Source organism: Epinephelus lanceolatus, chromosome 19 (assembly GCF_041903045.1).
Source record: "Epinephelus lanceolatus isolate andai-2023 chromosome 19, ASM4190304v1, whole genome shotgun sequence".
NCBI lineage: Eukaryota > Metazoa > Chordata > Actinopteri > Perciformes > Serranidae > Epinephelus > Epinephelus lanceolatus.
In genome coordinates, this window is record NC_135752.1 from 5274659 (window position 1) to 5296506 (window position 21848).

General features: G+C 39.9%; 1 protein-coding gene across 2 annotated transcripts in view; it reads right to left on the reverse strand.

Annotated features, from left to right (window-relative positions):
- tln1 (talin 1) overlaps positions 1-21848 on the reverse strand; it is a 177506-nt gene that overhangs the window by 63828 nt on the left and 91830 nt on the right. For both annotated transcript variants that reach the window (XM_033646697.2, XM_078161887.1), the window contains 11 exons: positions 21450-21563; positions 20703-20816; positions 20015-20149; positions 17592-17720; positions 17092-17194; positions 15231-15439; positions 14792-14911; positions 4005-4202; positions 2035-2174; positions 1852-1945; positions 1347-1436 (listed from right to left, as the gene is read on the reverse strand). In XM_033646697.2, coding sequence (XP_033502588.1) covers positions 1347-1436; positions 1852-1945; positions 2035-2174; positions 4005-4202; positions 14792-14911; positions 15231-15439; positions 17092-17194; positions 17592-17720; positions 20015-20149; positions 20703-20816; positions 21450-21563 — 1446 coding nt within the window. The remainder of the gene's footprint in view (positions 1-1346; positions 1437-1851; positions 1946-2034; positions 2175-4004; positions 4203-14791; positions 14912-15230; positions 15440-17091; positions 17195-17591; positions 17721-20014; positions 20150-20702; positions 20817-21449; positions 21564-21848) is intronic.

A 21848-nucleotide genomic window follows, 5' to 3' on the forward strand; every position in this document is an offset into this window, starting at 1 on the left:
ATGTTAGGTAAACAGGTTCATTGGTAACAGGTGATGGTATCATGACAGGGTATGAAAGAGGCATCCTTGAAATGCTGGGATGTTCACAAGCAAGGATGGTCTGTTAAAAAACCAACAAACAAACAAACAAACAGTCCAACAGTGTAAGAACAACATTTCTTTACACTCAGTTACAAGAAATTAGGGGATTTCATCATCTACAATCCATAACGTCATTAAAAGATTCAGCGAATCTCTGCACACATGGGGGCAAGGCTGAAAAACAACATTGAATACTTGTGACCTTTGACCCATCAGGCTGCACCCCACTGAAACCCAACATAACTGTATAAAGGATATGACTACATGAGCTCATGAACATTATGGAAAACCATTGTAAGTAAACACAGTTCATCGCTGCAACTACATATGTGAGTTAAGACTCTACCATGCAAAGTGAAAGCCATATATCAACAACATCCAGAAACACCGCTGACTTCTCTGGACCCAAATTCATCTGAATGGACTGACACAAAATGGAAAAGTGTGCTGTGGTCTGACTAGTCCCTATCTCAAATTGCTTTTGAAAATCATTGATGTCTTGTCCTTTGGGCTAAAGAGGAAAAGGACCATGCAGATTGTTACCAGCCTAAAGTTCAAAGCCAGCATCTGTGCTGGTATGGAGGAGTGTTAGTGCCCATGGCATCATGGGTTACTTGCACATCTGACAAGGCACCATGAATGCTGAACGGTACATTCAGGTTTTGGTGCAAAATATGCTGCCATCCAAACTACAAATTTTTTTCAGGGACGTCCCTGCTGATTCCAGCAAGACAATGAGACACATTCTGCACGTGTTCCAATAGTGTAGCTTCGGAGCACAAGAGTGCAGGTACCAGACAGGCCTGCCTGCAGTCCAGACCAGTCTCCCATTGAACATGTGTGGCACATTATGAAGTGCAAAATACAACAACAGAATTAACTTAACCCAGAACAATTGTCTAAGGACATTTCTATAATTAGCACCACATTACATGATCATCTCTGAGAGACCTTGAGGAAGCTATTAGGGTAAAAAAGGACTCATAAAATGAAGTGTTATGTAACTTAAAGAAATTTCAGTGGAATACTTTCAATATAGAAGGGCAGCTCTATTGTGACTTAGGAGAGCCCTTCTTATATAGAGATGCATACATTTTAAGGAAGTGAAGTAGCAGCTAATGTGAGAGCAAGTAAACTGCTGTTACTTTTTTAGAACACTGAACTCATACCTTTGTAAAGAAGTGAGGAAAAATTAGAGGAGAAACAAATGATGGGAAGGTGGAGAACCAAACACAGGAGAGGAGTAGCAGTGATGTATGTTCTACCTTAGAATTCTCCATGACACTGTCAATGCAGTCAAAGTATGACAGTTCGTTGATGGCTTCTGTTGGGTTCTCCAGCATCCCCCTCACCGACTGCGCACAGGCACAACACACACAAGAAAAAAATTAGCGTGCACATCTCAGCTGAATGTCAAAAGACAACTGTACTATCCACATGCTGGAATTGTTTTATAATTTTCTTCATTATCAATAATTTCCAAGTATTTTTGTCAGATGGTAACCATGATCTGAGCCCTAGGATTTGAGATAAAAGACCACATACAGCAGGATCAATCATTGCTCATGTCAAGCTTTAATACTGGCGCTCATACAGTAAGTTCTAAAGCTAAGTCTTACATAAACCAGTCCCAATCAGTCGCCTGCTCGCAGATATAGGCCTGATAATAGAAACAGCCTGACTCAGACTAAAGAGAAAAGATGAAGATGAAAGATGAAACAGTTGAGGAAGGACAGAGTAAACCATAGATGGTTGTACGATGGCTGTTACCTCCAGCTCTCTGAGAGCATTGTCACACTCTTTCTGACCGGGAGCCTGCTGAGTGCACATGGTGATGAGCTGGTTGATACTGTCTGTGACTGCCCTGTGAACACAAAGGCTCAGATATGTAAAAGACTGATAGGTAGTAAGAAAAGACTGGCAAACAAAGAAATGGAGAGAAATGTGTGTTACCGAGCGGCTGCTGCTAGCTGGTTCTTGAGATTAGGGGAGCTCGGGTCAGTGGACAGAGCTTTGGCTGCCAGCAGCAGCTTGCTGGATGACATGGAGATTGTCTTCAGGTTGGACACCACCTGTGTCTGGTCCTCTTTAGACTAGAGGAGAGGACGGTAGGAAGAAATGTAGGAAATTTAAAAAAAAAAACTTTACAGTAACAGCAAATTTACCATACAACGACCTTCTAAAATATAATGATTATACATCAGTTTCTTATGGCCAATGCCTGCTTATCCCTATAACATGACATTCCTCCATTACAATGAACACACAAACACTGCAGTTTATTTTGATTCAGTCCTACATAAACTGTCCTGCTGACGCAAAAACCATCCACTGTTAAAATTAGTCCCAAAGAAATGTTAAAGATGTCTTCAGTTGGAACCTGAGACTTGCTTGTTGAGAAAAACAGAAAAATACTGAAGACCAGTTTTGAAAATTCACTTCAAATTTATTATGAAGTAGAGTTGCACAAATTGCAGTTTCCTTGGCTGATTCCAGGGTGGTGCTGATGAAGAGCTCTGATGATCAGAGCGATCGCCAGTAGCCAAGGCCTCTGCCAATATCAAGAGGATATTTGGCTCATTTTCACATTCATTTATTAAATTATTACTATTAGTAGCAGTTGTAGCATTAAATCAATTTTACATAACAATAACATACCAGACATATGCACAAAATGTATGGACAACAGAGGAACATTGTTTCACTTTATTTGGTAATGTAGAAAGATTAAAATGTTATGGGAAGAGTTATAATTGAGAAGATTATTGCAAAAAGAATCTCACTGACCTAAGCTTATTTTGTTTAGCTGATATCCAGAGAAACATACTATAGTAAAAATGAACAAGTATTTATAGACCTCAGCCTGCTCTATGCCAAAAAAAATTTGTATGCATTTTTATGAAAAAACATTCACAGACAAAGCATTATTCAATGGGAGAGAAGGATGTTATCAAGCCTTCCATTTGAAAAGATAACTTACAAATTAAAGGGTCATCAACATAACATTTGAGACCATATGGTGTCCCTTTATAAATTATGTAAAGGATTTAGATTTATCAGATAATGAAGTGAATAAATAATTAAATAATCAGATTACCATTTATTAACATTGGAGGAGCATTTGTTAATTCATGCTTGGGTTTTTTTTTGTTCTCATTTTCTCTGTCTTCCTAGGTTCTGTATTAAGGTAGAGTTTTTTTTGTTATTTATTACATGAATGTAAATAGCTGTATTTTATGTCACCAACTGACCACACTGTGCTGTCCCTACTACTGAATAGAGTTGAGGAGAGATAGCCAAAACATTCAGTTCAGCCACTTGTGAGGGAAAGAGAGAAAACTGCATAGCATGAGCAGAAAGACCCTCAGAGCATCTTTTTTTTTTTTTTAAATGACCCTGACACTAACATTTTAGCTGTTTTCTCTGTGGTTAAAATCGTTCAGATATTCTATTATTTTGCGTCCTGTAATATACTAATAATATTAGTATGACCAGATTGGATGATGGTCTGAATGTGTCACGCTAGTCGCTTTACGGAAGAGTCTGAGAAGATGCGATTAAGGGAATGTGACAAAGAGTAAACCATCATGTGTCGCACACATGTAAATTTGATCGATACAGGCTCGGCTCAGCTGGTCATGGCCGATGAAGCTGAAAATCATCCAATTCCAGTCCCCAGCTGATCCATCCGTGCATCTCTATCATGGAGTATTTCATACACCCATCACCTGTATTCTCATTAATACAGTTTGTCTTACTTAGCCGTTATCTCATCCAATGAAATAATTCAAATACCTCACTTGCTGAGCTGATCAGGTGTAAGTGAAGTAAAGGAAGTAAAGAAGTACCTTAACAGCAGGCTATATAGTTTATCTTTGCCACAGCCACGATCACTCGTGTAAGAGGTCTCTGATTGTACTGACCTGGGATGTTCCAGCCATGTCAACACCGGCCTCCAGGAAGTTGCTGAAGTCCTGTCCAAACTTGCTGGTGGCCCTGGCCAGGTCTTGGGTGGTCCCTCTGGACGCCTGGACCACCTCATTGGCTGACTGGTTCAGACCGGCTGCTGTCTCGTTGAGCTGAGCCTGAACCTCCTGGAAGCTCCTTCCACTGGATGGGAACTACAGAGGAAGGAGAACAACAATGAGAGCTGCAAGTAGCAACACTGCTTACTGAAATGACAATGTAGGTGGTTGCCATTCAGTCACACATGAACGTACAGGCTGTTTAGTTTTAAAAGTTATTTTTTTCTGCATTTCTGCTTCATTTTGATAAATAGAGAGAAAGAGACAGGAAAGGCAAGAAGGAGAGAGAGAGAGAGAGAGAGAGAGAGAGAGAGAGGTGTTAAGATGCAGCAAAGGGCCAGGGCCAGACTTGAACCCGAACCGCTGCAGTAAGGGCTCAGCCTTAATGGTACATACTCTCTTTGCTCTTTGACCCCTCTAAAAAAACTACAATTACCGCCCCGGGGTTGTATGCCTCCATGTATCAGTCAAGTTTCTCATATTTTACATCCATGTCTGCGAAAACATGGATGCTTCACACCCATCTTCCCCCCAACAGCACAGAAGATCTATACAATCAGCACAGTTTCAACACGGACACCCAAGATTAGTGTCACCAATTCAGTATCTGACCCAATATTTGTCTCAATAGTGTCTCAATCAAAGGTAACATACTTAGGATTAACATTAGACCAATCATTGATGTGTGAAATTATTGCAACCAAAGTATTAGCCAAGTGTGCCAGTAAATTGAAATTCCTATACCGTAGGACAAGGCATTTTGATTTTCCCATTAAGAAATTGCTTGTTTTGTCGCTGATCCAGTGCCACTTTGATTATCCCTGTTCTGCCTGGTTCTGTGGATTATCTGCTAAACTTAAAAACAAATTACAAGTGATGCAAAATAATGTGATCCGGTATTTGCTGAATGCTCCCCCCAGAACCCATATTGGTAGGGAAGAATTTAAAGGGTTGGTGCCAATAAGTCTTAGAGTGGAACAGCTTAAATTAAGTCATATGTTTAATGTTGTAAATGGACATGACCCCATTTATTTATGCATTAATGTAACTATGGTCCACACACATAGCAGTAAGGCCAGCGTTCGATCTTGTATGGTACCTAGAATCAATAGTACAGCCGCAAGTACTTTTTTCTACACTGGTATCAGGCTATGGAATAGTTTGCCACTTTCAACTAAATCTACAACCTCACAGGGGATTTTTAAAAGCCATGTTATGATGTTTTTATGGAACAAAGTGAATGCAGCATATTGAATGTTGAGATTCACTAGCCATTTTTTTTATTTATTTACTGATGTATTATGTTTTTACTGTCTTGTATTTTAGTAATTGTATCTTTTTTTGCTTCTTAGTATGAGAGTCAAAATAAATCAAATCAAATCAAAAGTGTCACCAATTCAGTATCTGACCAAATATTTCTCCTTCTGTTCCTAAGATATGATGCTGAATAATGGCCAGAAAAGTGTTTTATGCAGAACATTATGATGTCACAGTGACTTTGACCTTTGGGATACAAAATGTCATCACTTCATCATTACATCCTATTAGACATTTGTGTTAAATTTTGTCATAATTAGCATACGAATTCTTGGGTTATGGCCAAAAACATATTTTGTGAGGTCACACTGACCTTGACCTTTGATCACAAAACTCTAATCAGTTTATTCTTTAGCCCAAGTGAACATTTGTGTCAAATTTAAGGAAATTCCTGAAGAAGTTCTTGAGATATCCCGTTCCCAAGGATGAGATGGATGCAAGGTCATGAGTTTAACCTTTGACCCTTGACCACCACAATCTAATGAATTTATCCTCGAGTCCAAGTGAACCTTAGTACCAAATCTGAAGGAATTCCCTTAAGACATTCTTGAGATATCACATTTACAAGAATGAGACGGACAAGGTCACAGTGACCTTTGACCACCAAACCAAACTCAGTTCGTCGTTGAGTCCAAGCGGACATTTGTGCCAAATTTGAGGAAATTCCCTTGAGGCGTTCTTGAGATATCATGTTCACAAGGATGGGACGTACGTATGGACGGACCACCCAAAAACATAATGCCATAAAATCACAACTGGACATAGAGACAAATTTCAAGACCTGTATCAAACTATGTACAAACGGTTTACTCTGAGTTTCCTTTCAAACTACAATAATTACCATGATCTTTTCTTTCTTAATGATTACTTGTCCATGTCTAAAGATGTGGTCCACAGCAATTTTTTGGGGAAATGCAGGAGTTGAAAGTTATATGTTTAAAAGCTTTTATGCATAAACTGTATGGCTGATCCACATTTTCTAAGGCTACTAATTGATTTTTTTCTTTGACCACTTGGCAGCAGCGGAACAAGATGAAACAATTCCACTCCCAATCACATTATCTGGGTGTGTTAGTCTGACTTTGAGAAATTTCTTATGATTTCTGAATTTTGAATGTCTGAGTGAACATTTGCTCCACTTCAAAGAACGAGTTGAGTTTAAAACTGTACTTTTTGAACCAACGTGCTGTCTGGGAAGGCTGAAGCTAAGCTACCTGCAGCTTTAGCCCAAGCTAGCGCGAGGGAACACGACTACTCGCAGATGGATTTAACAACCACCGCTGGCTGAGAAAATCCTCTCCTGTTACTCCAATGAAAAATACCCCACCACCCACAAAGGTAAAAACTCCCTAAGAACCGACTGCATCATTAGTCCCACATGAGGCACTTGTCGAGGCAATAGAAAAGCTAACTGCTAAAATGGACAACTTCGGTGACCAGCTAAGAGAAAACTCACGGTGTCACGGTGGCTAACATCTCCAGGCTGGTGGAGATAAATGCAGCTGAGATTAAAGAATGCAAAGTTAAGATGCAAGCAGTGGAAAAGGAAATGCCCCGTCTCATCAAAGAAAATGTGGATCTGAAAGAAAAATTGACGGGATCCCAGAGGTACAAGAGGCGCTGGAACCTTAATATATGGTCTAAAAGAGAAGGATAATGAACGTATTTGAGATGTTGTCACAGATATCCTGTCCAAGATTGCGCAGCAGTGGGCTACGTTGATGGAAACCTTGGTGGACACCATTCAACATCTTGGTAGGAGAGAGGAGGGGAAAAGCCATCAAGTCATCATTCAATTCACCATGAGACACCGCTGAGATGCCTTCTGGAAGCTCTCCAAGAACTCTAAGACTTGTAAAGACTTAGAGAATCACTTCAAGCAAGATTTCTGCAAAGCTGACCGAGAGGCTCGTGCAGCCCTCGTGGCCAAAAATGGAGCAAGCCAGAGCTGCTGGGAAGAATGTGCACTACAAAGGTCATGTGGGGTACATTAATGGTGTTAGAGTTGCACTAGATTAGATGGTCCACAGAACTCTAAGGGTCATGTACCATGTGTCATGTATCACACTTTCAGGTATTTAAAAATCCTTCCTAGGAGGTTCTGCATCTAAAATCTCTCAGATGTACTCTTTTGATACACATTAATGCATTTAATATGTATTATACGCTACAGTTAAGAAAATTTCTTGATGCAATTTACTGAGCCCTCAGTTTGTATCTCAGTTGTACTTCAAGGTGGTTTTATTTTTTGAGATACGTTATGGTTGTAGTGTGTTTAACCTGAAAGATACGTGGCAAACTGGTAATCCAGATACCAGAATCTACATGTGGTTTAAACCTGATGGCTCAAGCAAATCCAGAATCGATTTTTGGTTAGTGTCAATTAATAGGCCTGGGCTGGAATCAAGCTCTACAATTTGTGCCGCACCTTTATCTGATCATTACATGATTAAACTTGTTTTTATGTCCACAGAGACATGCTTTAAAAAAGGTTGTTGGAAATTTAATTCAAATCTTCTGAAAAGTGAAGTCTTTTGCCAGGAAATAATTATAACCATCAATGATATAACAACAGACTCAAATTTAACAACTTACAGAGACAAATGGGAATTTCTGAAATGTAAAGTACGCCAAATTTCTATTTCAAATAACAAAATATTAAGCAGGGATAATAACAAGAAAGAGCTAGAATTAATTAAAGAAATAAACTATATTTGTAATAAACCCTTGATAAATGATAATAACAGACAAAAACATATACTCTTGCAATCTTTATTAGATAACATTTCCATCTGTAAAGCCAAAGGTGCATATATTAGATCGAGAGCAAAGTGGATAGAAGAGGGAAAGAGAAGCTCAGCTTACTTTTGTAGATTGGAGAAAAAAAAGACAAGAGCAGAATGCTATAAGAGCACTACTGACAGATAATCAAGAATGCGCTGACCCTGACTTAATTTTCAAGGAAATCTTCAAATTGTATAGTTAACTGTACTCCTCCTCCTATTCATCCTCAGAAGCTGATGATTTCTTTGAGCATAGAAAGGAATGGATCCCCAGAGTGGATGAGTGTTACAGAAAAGTATGCGATAGGGCTGATCAATTAATCGAATTTTAATCGTGATTACGATTTTGGCTCCAGACGATCTCAAAATTCATATAATCGAGGAAAAACGATTATTTGGTGTTTCCGTTCTGAGACGCGCATGCGCAACTCAACCGCTACGCCCCCGCCCCCGCGTGTGTGGAGAGTGGAGATCCAGGCCGGCGATTTAAGCACGTGTAAAGATGACAGAGGGTGAGGCTGAGCAGCGTCGCTTGGTTGATAAAAAAGGTAGAACCACTTCATTTATTGAAGTATCTGTCTCTTATTGTATTTTATTTATTTCTTGTTTTCAAAAGATTGAGTGCAGTAGCCTACAACAGTTTAGGGTTCGACATTAACGGTTGCCCGAATGCCCGAGGCAAGTAAAAATATCCGGCGGGCCAGCAGTCCCTGCGCAGATATGCCCGATCGGGCAAGCAGCACCGACTCGGATTTTTTATTTTTATTATTTCTAATCGCAGGGCAGGAATTATACCACGGCCAAACGGCCAGTGCCGTGGAGTCCCCGGTGTGTGGCCGTAATGCCCCTCCTACCCATACGGCCAGTGTAGCATGCCCTGTTTTTTTATGACAAACAGCATAGCAAGGCTACGGCTAAGTTAACATAACGTTACTGACACTCCGAGACACATGCACACACACATAACGTTACCGGACAGCCTCTCAGTCCTTAGCCGCTAACGTTAGCTCATGTTAGCACAGTTACCACACAGAAACTTTTACAAGGGAAGCATAATGTGCTTCTAGTGACTGTCAAATCGCCAGCGAAAGATGTTTACACTGCGTACACGGAGATGGGACAAAGATCCTCTGAGAAGGAAGATGGTTCACTCTGCTCTGCCGCCAGGAACAAACTGGGAGGCAAAGATCATCTCTAAGGAAGAGGGTTCACTTTGCTGCAGGATTCACCAAAACGTTTTTTGTTTTTTCTTTTAATAAACTGAACACATTAAAGAACATACAAGATTCTGTAGATAATTAATACATATAATACAATAAACATTGTCAAATTAAATGAAGGAAGAGGATTTTTTTTAAAGGCAAATAAAATATTGGGAATTTATGTAAAAGTATACATAGAGACATATGAATAATTATATAATTAAAGATATGTAGGCTATGTTAGGTGAATACACCTGTCAGTGACCCTGACCACTGGCATTGGCAAAAGAACTGGAGTTGGTCCCTGGATGCTGCATTGCAGCTGCCCACTGCTCCCAGTGTATACAGTAGGATGGGTCAAGGGCTGAGATAACAACAGAATAAAGAGATTTCAAAGACTTAAAAAATAAGGGACATGAATCAAAACAGCAAGAAACGAGATATATCCCCAGTCATGCACACCCAGTTTTAATAAACTCAATACTGTTTTTCAACACATATATTGTTTTGTCTTCATTCAATGTAATTAGCACATAGTTATTGTGCCATTTGTTTTGGCCTTGGTGCCCCACATTTTGGCCATGATGCCCCAATAAATTTGTATTTATCAATGGCCAAAGTGGCCTTGCCCTAAAAATGACTTAATTCCAGGCCTGTAATCGTGTATTTCCTCTCCTGTTTCTGTCCTCGGAGGGGCCAGTTGCAGTGTGCTGCTTTTTTATGTGCTGCTGCCTCCATTGGCTGATCATCTCTGCTGACGTAAGATATAAGTTATGAGCGAAAATATGCACCACACAGCCAGAAAAAGAACCTCTTAAGCAGGGCAAGTAAGAATTTAGATGGGGCAAGTAGATTTGAGAAGTACTTGCCCAACAGGGCAAGTAGGAAAAAACCTTAACGTCGGACCCTGCTACTACATTACAAAATATTTTTATATATTTAACAGTAGAGTGTTTTTTAACATGTTCAATAAATGCTGTTCCAAATTCAAAGACATAATCGTGTAAATAATCGTGATTTCAATATTGACCAAAATAATCGTGATTATGATTTTTTCCATAATCGAGCAGCCCTAGTATGCGAGGCAAACATCAATATGAGTGAAGTAGCAAAATGCAATGAAAAGCTTAGCTTGAGACAAATCTCCAGGTTCAGATGGTCTAACTAGCAATTTTCATAGACATTTCTGAATTTAGCTTAAAGATCTTATTTTCAATATGCTAAATGAAATACTTGATTCTAAAACTCTTCCAACTACTATGAAGCAGGGAATAATCACACTCATCCCTAAGCCTAGCAAAGATCCCAAACTAATTGACAACCTTAGACCTATAACCTCACTCAATGACGATTACAAAATTACACACATTTATGCAAACAGACTAAAATCTGGTATCACACAAATCATCTCAGATACACAACCTGGTTTTATAATAGCGGTCAATTTACAAGAACATACTGAAATACAATAACTTGCGTCAACCTCCTCCTTAGATATGACATTGAATTAAATAAGCTCCCCATCAAATCACTCTTCCATTAACAGGTACAACAATATTGGAAAATAATTTACAAACACAATTTTAGCCCCCATAACACCCCAATATGGAATTGCAGGTGCGTGTTACTGAAAAACAAATCCTTATTTTTTCAAAATTGGCTAGAAAAAGGAATATGGTCTGTGTTGCACTTAAAGAGGCAACAGATAGCATCTTCTCCTAAATATATCATTATGAAAATAATGTGGGTTGCACGGGGTAGTGGCCACAGTAAAATCAGACTATCAGCGTTGACAAAGGTTACTTAGTGGCTGTGCAATCTTTGTAATAAACTTCTGCCACCGGGGGCAAAATTTCACGGAAAAAATCTGCTTTACGGCAGGAAACGCGTCATGTATTGCGAAACTGGTCAGTCAGCCAATCAGGGACTGGAGCTGGTCCTTATGAGGAGTTGGGCATGAGATAGCTGAGTCAAGAGCACAATAGCAGACGGACAAAGTTTGGAGACAAGTGAAAAACGGCCTAGCAGAAGAAAACAAGCTCTGTCTGAGGAGGCAAAGAAGAGCAAAAAGGAGAGTGATAAAAGAAGAGGAAAAACAAGAGTAAACCTCAGTCAGGCATTCAAGAGATGGAGGGAGCTCCGTGACCAAAGAGGCTTAAAAACCGATGTCCAGCTAGCTTTCTTTCTAATGGATCAATAAGTTACACGGCTAAATGTTAGCTAGACGAGAGAGGACTGTACTGTACTGGCTGCTAGTTCATTCCTAGCTGGCCAGCATCGCAAATCGCCGCAACCAGGGACCAGGTAGTGAGTGTTGGTCAGCTGACATCCTCGTTGCCATTCTACGGCAGCCCTCGGACAGTGATACCCCCCTCCCTTCCTTCTGTTTTCTTGTCATGGAGGCAGCTATCAACGGAGCATCAAAATCAGTTAACGTTAATCCACACAGCTCTCCCAAGCTGGCCTGGAGAGCAGGGACATCATGTCGGTCACTGGCCATAAATGAGGGCAGCCTTCGCAGCTACTGGGCACCCAGCATCTCCAACCGGGAGAAGTGAAGTAAAATCTTCTCCTCCGCTCCCGTTTGTCTGGTGAACGCCTCTCCTCTGTCTCCTCTGCCAGCAATTTAATAATATTGACGCCAGTTGTAACATTGGAATCTTTCAGTAGTAAGCCATGTTCTAAGCGTGATAATGTATAGTGAGCCAATGACAGTTGCAAAATAACTCGGCTGTGCATCGGGGTTCCATTCCCCTGTTGGGAGTTATTTTTCAACAGTCACCGGCTCACTATACATTATCCCTTACATGTCTAGTATTGTTTGTACTGATACTGTACATATTGGTATAATTTACTGTGAGTTGTTTGTACTGGTACAGTGCATTCTGCTATAATTATTTGCATTACTATTTGTTTTTTTTCTTCAGATAAATCTGATAATTGTTGCTCAGTCTCTTTACTCATTTATTTAGTAGAGTGTCCACACACCTTCTCATTCTACATATACATAGAGGTATACTGGTGGCTTTACAGCCTAAATTTTATGGATTATCTCTGATCCCCACGGTCAATTTGGTTGTTGCGACAGTGCGAGCAACACCGCTGACCCTAGGTGGCGCCAAGCTAAAAAAAAACGAATCCTATCTGTTGAATAATAACAGAGGTCAGTACAACAATGTTATCAAAGCAATCCCTCAATCTGTTATTGTGATGTCATATCATTTATTTTAAAACAATGTACCGAATATCCCTTCGCTTTTGTTGAATGGTCATAACATCACTAATTTAAAACTACCTAATTTCACAATCTGGCAAACCTTTGTTAAAAAATTATATCTGTTCTCATCAAACAGAAATTCAATTCTACAATTCTTCTCTAAAAAAGAAGCTGACAGTCTGAGATCGGAATTCTTCAAGTTTCCTGTTGAACCAAAAGCGAAGGAGGTTCACTTTAAGATTCTCAATGAAATATACCTCTCTGCTGAATTCTTAAGACGTCGTTTTGGTTTAGATTATAATAACTGCTTGTTCTGTGATGAACACATTGAAACTAACAAACTTTTTTTTTTATGAATAGCCCCTTTTCCACCAACATTTCCAGGAACTTTTATTACCAGGAATTTATTTACCTGAGTAAAATAATTCCTGGTAATCTGTGTGGTTTGCATTTCCACTGCACCTCAAAGTTCCGGAAAATTTATTCAAATTAGCGTGATGACGTAGATGATTAGGCGTGTGCCCTGTATTGACACCGACAGCTTGGCTGGTTACATGCTGGTGTAGAGAGTTGGATCTGTTTGTCTCAGCCAGCAGCTAAGTTTAAAAGTATTTTAAGATAAGTGTCAAACTAAGTTAGTCTACATACAGACAGCTGTCATTTGAGCTTATTAGTAACAATTCACTATCAGCTGAACTACCGTGCTGTCCTTGTGTAAGACATAACGTTCGTGTCGGTGGATGAGAGACTGTGGACGGAGCATATTGAATATCGCTGTCTGCATGTTTACATGTTCATGCTTGCTGAACACATGTATTGATAAAGTATTGGCTTCTTATCCACTAAGGGTAAATGTCACTTACAATAACGAGTGTAGCTGCCGTCAACTCATTTTCGAGTTATCTTTACTTTGTTTCCATCGCGGCTGCTCGGCTGTTCACCAGTTACAGTGTCATATAGGCGTGTGTGGCGTGTGTGTGTGTGTGTGTGTATGTGGAGGAGTTCAGCGCCGGCACAAAAGAACCGATACCGTTAGCGCTTACGTATCAACACTACGGTCTCTGATCATTTAGCCCCGGGGCTAATTTAGTACCAGGTGTCGGTACCCCTCCTTAATCAAAACACAAATAAAGTGAAGCTTGTAGAAATCAAATAAAGTTTGCAGTGGCTGCCCGTGCCAGGAAGTGCGGAACGCTGCAAGTGTGTGTTCTACCGATGAGCGTTCTTTGGCACACAGCCCCACCCCTCTAGAATTCCGGGTAATCTGAAAAGTCCGACCCCCCTACTAGGTACTTTTTTCAGGGAAAGTTTGGGGTTGAGGGAAAGTTTTTTCACCGGGTAATTTCTGTGGAAATGCGCCGAGGCTTTTCAAAAGCCCGGGTAAATGAGAAAAGTTCCTGCGGTGGAAAAGGGGCTAATGTAATTTTGCTCATGCCTTTTGGGATGATGATTTGCATTATTGGTTGTTTCCTAAATTTGTCAGTTTCTCTAATCTAACAAAACTTGATCATCATTCTTGGAAAGTTTTTTATATATAAAAACAGATTCATAAAATCTAAACCAAATTTCTGTTTTTCACAAGGAAATGTGTCATTATTTTCATCACTGAAATATATCGAGAAAAAGAATGTAATGAAACTTTGCAAGTTAGCAGAGGACCTTAACCTTACAGAGAACCCCTAGCTCTATTCTCTTATTCCTTAATGAATTTCTTTTTATTTATTTATGTGCCTTTTTTGTTATTTATTTTATTTAAATAACACATTTACATCTGTTCTAAAGTCAGGTTTTAGTCAGACTTACACAATAAATTGATTGAGTCTCTTCAGCTGCTAAATGCTCTACTTTGTTTACCAGCTAGTTTCTAACTCTGCTGTTTGCTACTGAGCAGGCAGTGTACAGTGGCCCTATCACAGAAAACACTGCCTGCTGGAAACCAGATTGATGAGAGCACAGAGGCTGAACCAAACAGAAAAGCTGAGGGTCATAAAACCAAAACAATGACCTAAAACATGTTAAAAGTGTCACACAGCTGAGGGAAACTGTATAGTTGTGAGATTTCTTTGTGGGTTTATCACTATGAGCAGCACCTTTTCACATGCTAGTTATTTGATCATATATAATACAATTCATCTATACAAATACTAGTAATATAATCTTACTTACAGAATCAGCCAGGAGAGTCTTGCTGGCTTCACCCACAGTGCGGATGGCATTGTCCACATCCCTCTGGCCAGGAAGGCAGTTGACACATCTGTTCAGGGCCTGAGAAACTGCCTTAGCCACCTGCACACACAGACAAACAGACACAGACACAGACACACACATCAGTGTTGATTTACATGAGTCAAACAAAGAGTTCATGTCTCTCTTTGAGCCACTGTCACTCATCTGCCAACAGTCTCATTTCACAAACAGCTCCACTTCATGCTTTCATGTCACTCATGCCTGCCAAAACTAAAGCCTCCATCTACAGCATGTGTTAGCTCATTCTGAAATTATCTAAATTAAGAAAGATGCAGCTGTCAGTGAGGAATTAAGCATTGTGGCCCTCTGCATTACTGACACCCCCACACCTGTATCTGTCCCTCAGTCTGTGTCTGACCTGGGCCAGCCGCTGCTGACTCTCTGCATCTCCTGGCTTGGCAATGGCCCTTTTGGTCTCTTCGATCAGGTTGGCTGACTTGTCCATGACGTCACTGGCACAGTCGAGCATGGCGTTACGCGCTGGTGAGTCGTCAGTGGTGGCAGCGACTCCTCTGGCGGCTGAAGCCAAGGATTTGAGAGCCTGGGCCACGTCTCTGGCTGCCATGCCTGGATCCAACAGGAGAGAGGGAAGTAACTTCAGTGAGTGAAGTGGATAAATACCACATGAACACACCTGTCACTATTAGAGGAGACTATTAGGAGACCAAGAGTGTTAAACATTTAATAAATAAAGGCGACGTTATGAAATAAATAACCACAAAAAGACAGACAAGATACAATATAACCTTTAAATCTGGAGTAATAAAACACATTACATCTTATCATTATGGCATGTTATCTCATGCAGTTTCTAGTTTGTTGCAGCTAATTTCTCTCAGTGATGTAATTAGTTGTTTGCTCTGAAACAACTAACCCTAACCCACGGCATTATGAAACTGTGAAATAAGAACAGACTTTGGAAAAAAATAGCTGGAATGAAAATACAAACGACCTGCATTAAATTATCATGTTATAACAAAAAACAGCAGGGGGAGGAAGTAAGCTGAGTTTTAAAAATGTATATGAATTTCACAGTGATATTGTGTATTTTGTCAGTATTTATTCATATGGTTATTTTAAAATTAATGACATATATTTTGAACACTGTGGATCTCTGTATGACAGTGTTTTATAGTTCTTTGTGGAGTCCATTTAACAGGTTGCTGAAGATGTATTTTATTGTTTTTACAAAAAAATTAAACACTGCATTTTAATTGAGGTAACCTTGAACAACCTGAGGCACCAAACCCCTAACTGCTCCCAGGGCACCTGACCATGGGCAGCTTCATCACTCAAACATCTCTTCCAAATAGATGTGTATGGGTCCTGTGTGTGTGTGTGTGTGTGTGTGTGTCTGGGTGTGCGTGTGTGTGACCTGGGCCATATGGACAAAAATTCATATTTTGGTATTTTCAGGCCGAATGGTGATACACGAGGCAACAGCATGGCCAAGGGAGGAAAGGAGTGAGAGATGCTTTGCCCTCATTGTATATGTCCATGGCCTTTCAAATGATTCTAGTGTTGCAAAATGATTTAAATATTTTTATTTATTTAGGCTATTAATCTTGTTTATGTACACAGCATCAACAGAGAGGCCAAGGGAGGGAAGGAGCAAGAGACACTTCTTCCTCGTTATATATGTCTTGTATATGAAACGTCTGTGTTGTCGCTGCATTTTTTAAACCCATCTGTCGCCTACATCCAGGTGCCGTCTCAATGTCACACAATAGACGACAACTACCAAGAAGAACAGCGATGCGCTATGATCCACCTCACACACAAACTACCAAACAAATGCGCACCTGGCACAATCAAGCAGCTCTGCCTCCCACACATGCAGGGGTACTACACATGTGCTACTGCAGTCATTTCATTCATCTCACAGACTGACTTGGCGTAGCATGTGCAACATATAGACCGATGTGCCACTGTAGACTAATTAACAGACAGGTTAAACAGAGTAGCAGCTTTGTGTCTCTCTCTGAGTGTTGCTGGAGAACTGGTGAGTGAGCACTGTGCAGAGAGTGTGAGAGGAGAGATGCACATTGGCATGCATTACGTAACGCAACTTGACCCTTTTGATACAAACAATGTTGTCTAAATCTATATTTTGCTTGAAATATATCAATATATTTACATAATTGTTATATTGCCCAGCCCTGAGTGAGTGACATTTATTTTTCTGTTGCTCTTGTGAGATGTGTTTCTTCTAAACCCACCTGTGTAGTTCTCATTGCCCTGGGTGGCCTCACTCAGTAGCTGGGCGATGGCTGAGCTCACAGCTTTGGTGCTGGTACCCAGATCCTGGGAGCATTTCTCAAGCTGAACAACACAGCAAGGAGACAGCAGAAGAAACAAACTGTTATTCATACTGTTCATACACTCAGTTCATGGCATGGCACAACCTGGTAAGGAATACAGACTGTTTGGTAAGCAAGCAGGCACTGCTGTACTTTGTTTTTCTGGATTATGAATTATGGTTTTGTGACCTCTGTCTCATTTCTACAGTGCCTGTGTATTTATATCTCTCTCAAGGCATGTGCAACACTTGTTTTGTTGTATGCAATATATTATGTCTGTGGTGTACCACTGTGCCGTTGTGTTGACTTTGTATTGTTTCAAGTTGATTGCAGCCGGGCGGGGCACTATTGCCCAAGCCTAGTATCTCTCCAGGGACAAAAAAAGCATGTCTCATCTCATCTTATCTCATCTGTCTCACCGTCTCTCCTGGCAGTGGTTTGAGTTTGCCCTCCTCAGCTGAAGCCTTGGCCTCCTGGAGGTCCTTCTCCAGACCTCTCACCATTGACAGAGCGTTGTCTATTTCCAATGGACCGCACGCTTCCTGAGCCTACACACACACACACACACACACACACACACACACACACACATTTCAGTGCTGTCTGTCCAGGCTTGTAAAATTTATTCTTATTCACACAAGAAAAAACTTAAAGCTTACTTCTATAGAGGAGCAAAACTGTTTCAATCAACACATCAACTTGTTTTGTTAGTGTCACACTTCAATTCATGTTTATATATTTTGTAAAACAAAAACTTTATTACATCACACTACAATTCTTAAAAATCAATTAACACTGGGCCTGATAAAACAAACCAACGCACAGTTTGGACTTCATTCACCAACTGTCCTGAGGACATTTCTTCTTTACCCTTTTACACAGTAATCACAAAGATTCTGACATTCACCAGTGTTTTTTTTTTTTAATCTGTTCTTCCGTAAGAACAGAATCTACCCACACTCAAGAGCACACTGTTGTAAATTCTGTACTGACATGTATGTACAGAATGATTGGTTATTGCATTTCTTCAATGCTACAGTTAATTAATATTACAGGATTTATATCACAATATACATTTTATAAATACTTTCAACAATTGTTTGGATTATTTAACAAAAACATTATCGTAAATAAATAAATAGATAAACATACTAAAACTTCCATTCACATAAATGTCACAAGTCACTGACAGCTGCCTTATTAATGTTTTATATTTGTTTCCAGTAGGGCTGGACAATATATGGATATTATATCAATATCATGCTATGAGACAAGATATGGTCTGAGATTTTGGATTTGTAATATCATGAGTGTTGTCTTTTCCTGGTTTTAAGGGCTGCATTACAGTAGAGTGATTATTCCACAGTCAAACCTAGATTATTATCACAATATCGATAGAGGTGTTTGATCAAAAATGTCTTGATTTCATTTTTTCCGTATCACCCAGCTGTAGTTTCAGGTCCTACAACATAAAAGTTGAAACTGCTACACCTGTTTTGACATCAGGACCTCTGAAGCTCTGCAATATGAGGTTCTTCTTTTAACTTTTTGGTAGCCCTGTTATGAATGAAACTTGCCTACACACAGAGCAAGCTGTCTTATGTGGCAATTTTACAGGTGTTGATTGTGCTAATGATGAAATCTCAGTACACACACCCCCTCATGATCAAGTGGCATTCATCAGGATGAAAGGAGCGATGTATGATTTGTGCATTTAAGAGTTTTTTTAATCTGACTTGGAACACTTGCGCAAACAAACGTCACAGAAAGAAAGAGAGCATAAGAATTGAGATGTTCTTGCATGAGGCCCGTTATTTACTTACCATCCTGCACTGCCTACCTCTACAAAATTCATATTAGTACTGCATCAAAAAACAGATACTAGCTCACCATGGCCCACTGAACAAAGCATCAATCTAAGACTGATTCCTTAAAGGAATACCTGACCTTGAAAATGACCATCTGTTTATCAATTGCTTGCTACATTGCATTTGTTACATTTCATTGGTTTTTCTCACATGCGTCCAGTTAAGATTTCAAACAAGATAAACATTTTTCCTGAATTTAAGTAAATGGGGACTGTATTAAACAGCAAAACTATATTGTAACATCCAAACTGACACAACTTGTGCAGTATAGTCCAAGTCTCATTTATCCAGTTGTATGCTTCGTACCTCCCGAACACATGTATTTTAAAACCTTTCAATAAAGATGTCAGTACAAACTGTCTCATGCACAGCCCAGTAGCATGCCTGTACACGTATGTGCATTTGAACTCTGCTCAAGGTTAAACACAAGGGGTGTGCTGCTTGTAGGTGGAAGTGTTCTATATTGTAATGTTTAGGTAAAAATGCATGTATAGTCCTGAGGATACAACTGGCTAAATGAGACTTGGATTATACTGCATAAGTTGAGTGAGAGCTTGTCAACAGATGTTTTGATATCATTTTGCTGTTGTTAAATGTTGTACACATGTACTTCAATTCATAAAACATGTTCTCCTTGGATTTTCCATTGGCCATGGAGGCATTTGAGATAAACAACATTTTATTCACAAATTCAACATTAACACACAGTGAGTAATTGATGTATAAATAGTCATTTTGTGGTTTAAGTTTTCTTTAAAGACTTGACCAGACCTGACAGTATCGGTATAGTCACTACAGTGCTCATACGACGAGTAAAAAAAGAAACTAAATGAAATATGATCTGTGGAAGAATTCAGATTAAGTTACATAATGCTCTGGAGCTCTCACTGTGGCATTTTTCATGCATGTTAGAGAATTCTGGGGTAAGACCACATAATAAAGACAATATAATAAGGAATGGGGATGTGTAGTACCTTCTGTGAGGCTGTGCGGAGCTCAGCCAGGGCACTGGCCAGGTTCTTAGCACATTGGCTGAGCTGCATAGCCGAGGCCTGGTCACTGATGGTGGGAACTGTAGCCTTGGAGGCTGTGACCATCTTAGCACCAGGCTGGAAGAGGACAGGAACAGACAGACTGTTACCACTGGGTTTCAAGATTAACTCCACAATACGACAGTCATAGTCATTCGTAGAGTGGGTCTAAAGCATCTCATGTTTGTCCTAAAGGTGAAACTACAGGTAAGGTAAAGGGTCATTAAATCCCTAGTGAACATGAATTTTCTCTGCAAAAGTCATGCCCATTAGTCCACTGGAGGCAAGTGGCCTAATTTAAATCAAATGTATGATAAAAGTCAGAGGGCTCATCAAAATGGATTTATCCTCTGGGCCATGAAAGTCTACAAAACATTCAGTTTAATGGAAATCTAGCCATTGCTGATAATGCTGACCATTGTTCCCATCATAGTAGACAGCATGCCAGCATCTCAACTTTACAGTGCTGCATTATCAGGATAAATCACATTATCTGAACAACCACAAAACAATAAACAAGCATTAAGATGTAATCTGTTAGTGGCTGTATACATTACTGCTGTACCACTATTACTGTGCTGTACTGTTCATAAGTGTTACAGTGTGAATAAAGCCCCTGGTGAACAGTCACCTGCAGGAAGTTCTGGCTGGCACTGATGAGGGCCAGCTGAGCGCTGGGGCTATCAGGCTGAGACTGGCTGCCTCTGACTCCCTGAACCAGCTGAGGGATCTGCTCTGCCACCACCTGATCTCACACACACACACACACACACACACACACACACACACACACACACATTATAAAAACACATTATAAAAATGGCAAAAAGTTAAAAGAATTCTCTGTCAACATTGCAATAATTTAATGGCCTCACAGACCACCACTGCCTACAATACTGCCTCGATTACAAGTTACATTATTACAACTGCCTCCACTGTTGCCATGTTTGTTGTTGTCAAAAGTTTTTGACTCTGCCCTCTAGTGCCATCTAATTATGTATCTGTGCTATCATAAAGGATGCATGAAAGTATGTGGGCAGTGACGGTTACGACACGTGAAATTAATGTGTCTTTTTCTGTATGTAATGGGAGTAGAAATGAGCCTTAACAAAAAGGGAGGGATTTATCAATCAGTGTTATGTAATCTTGTGTAGTAAATATGAAACAAATCACTGACTGAACTCAAAACTGGAAGATTTAATCATTTCTGTTGAATTAAAAGGATGCAAACAAAGATGTGAAAGAATAATACTGAGAGACTGAGCAGAGAAAAATGAGAAAAAGAAAAGAGAGATATTTAAAAGACAGAGCCACTCTAACTCATCTGTGCAGTGTGCTGAGATGAACAGACAGAACCATGTCGTGATGTCATGTTTACCTTGCAGCTCTGGACGAGCTGCTGCTGGGCTGCCTGGTTCTTGTTAGACGAGGAAGCGTGCTGGGCAGCAGCTATAGTCTGAGTGGCAGCTGCTGCCGCCTGTTTGGCTGCATTCTGACAAGAAACAGGAAACAGAGATGTGAACTTAAAGCGCTGCTTGTCTATGACAAACAATAAATATAATTTAGAGTTGTATAACTGATTAACATCGCTGGCTCTACACTAGCAGCCAATATCGGCTGATTAGCAGTTTAAATGACCCTTTAAACAACAAAAACAGTAGCTAATTTAAGTTTGACATATTTCAACATCTTTTAATTCCAGGCGCAAACAACTTCCAGTAGCTATTGATAACAGAAGCATATTATTCGGCCTGGGGGACTGACAGGGTTTCTGGCT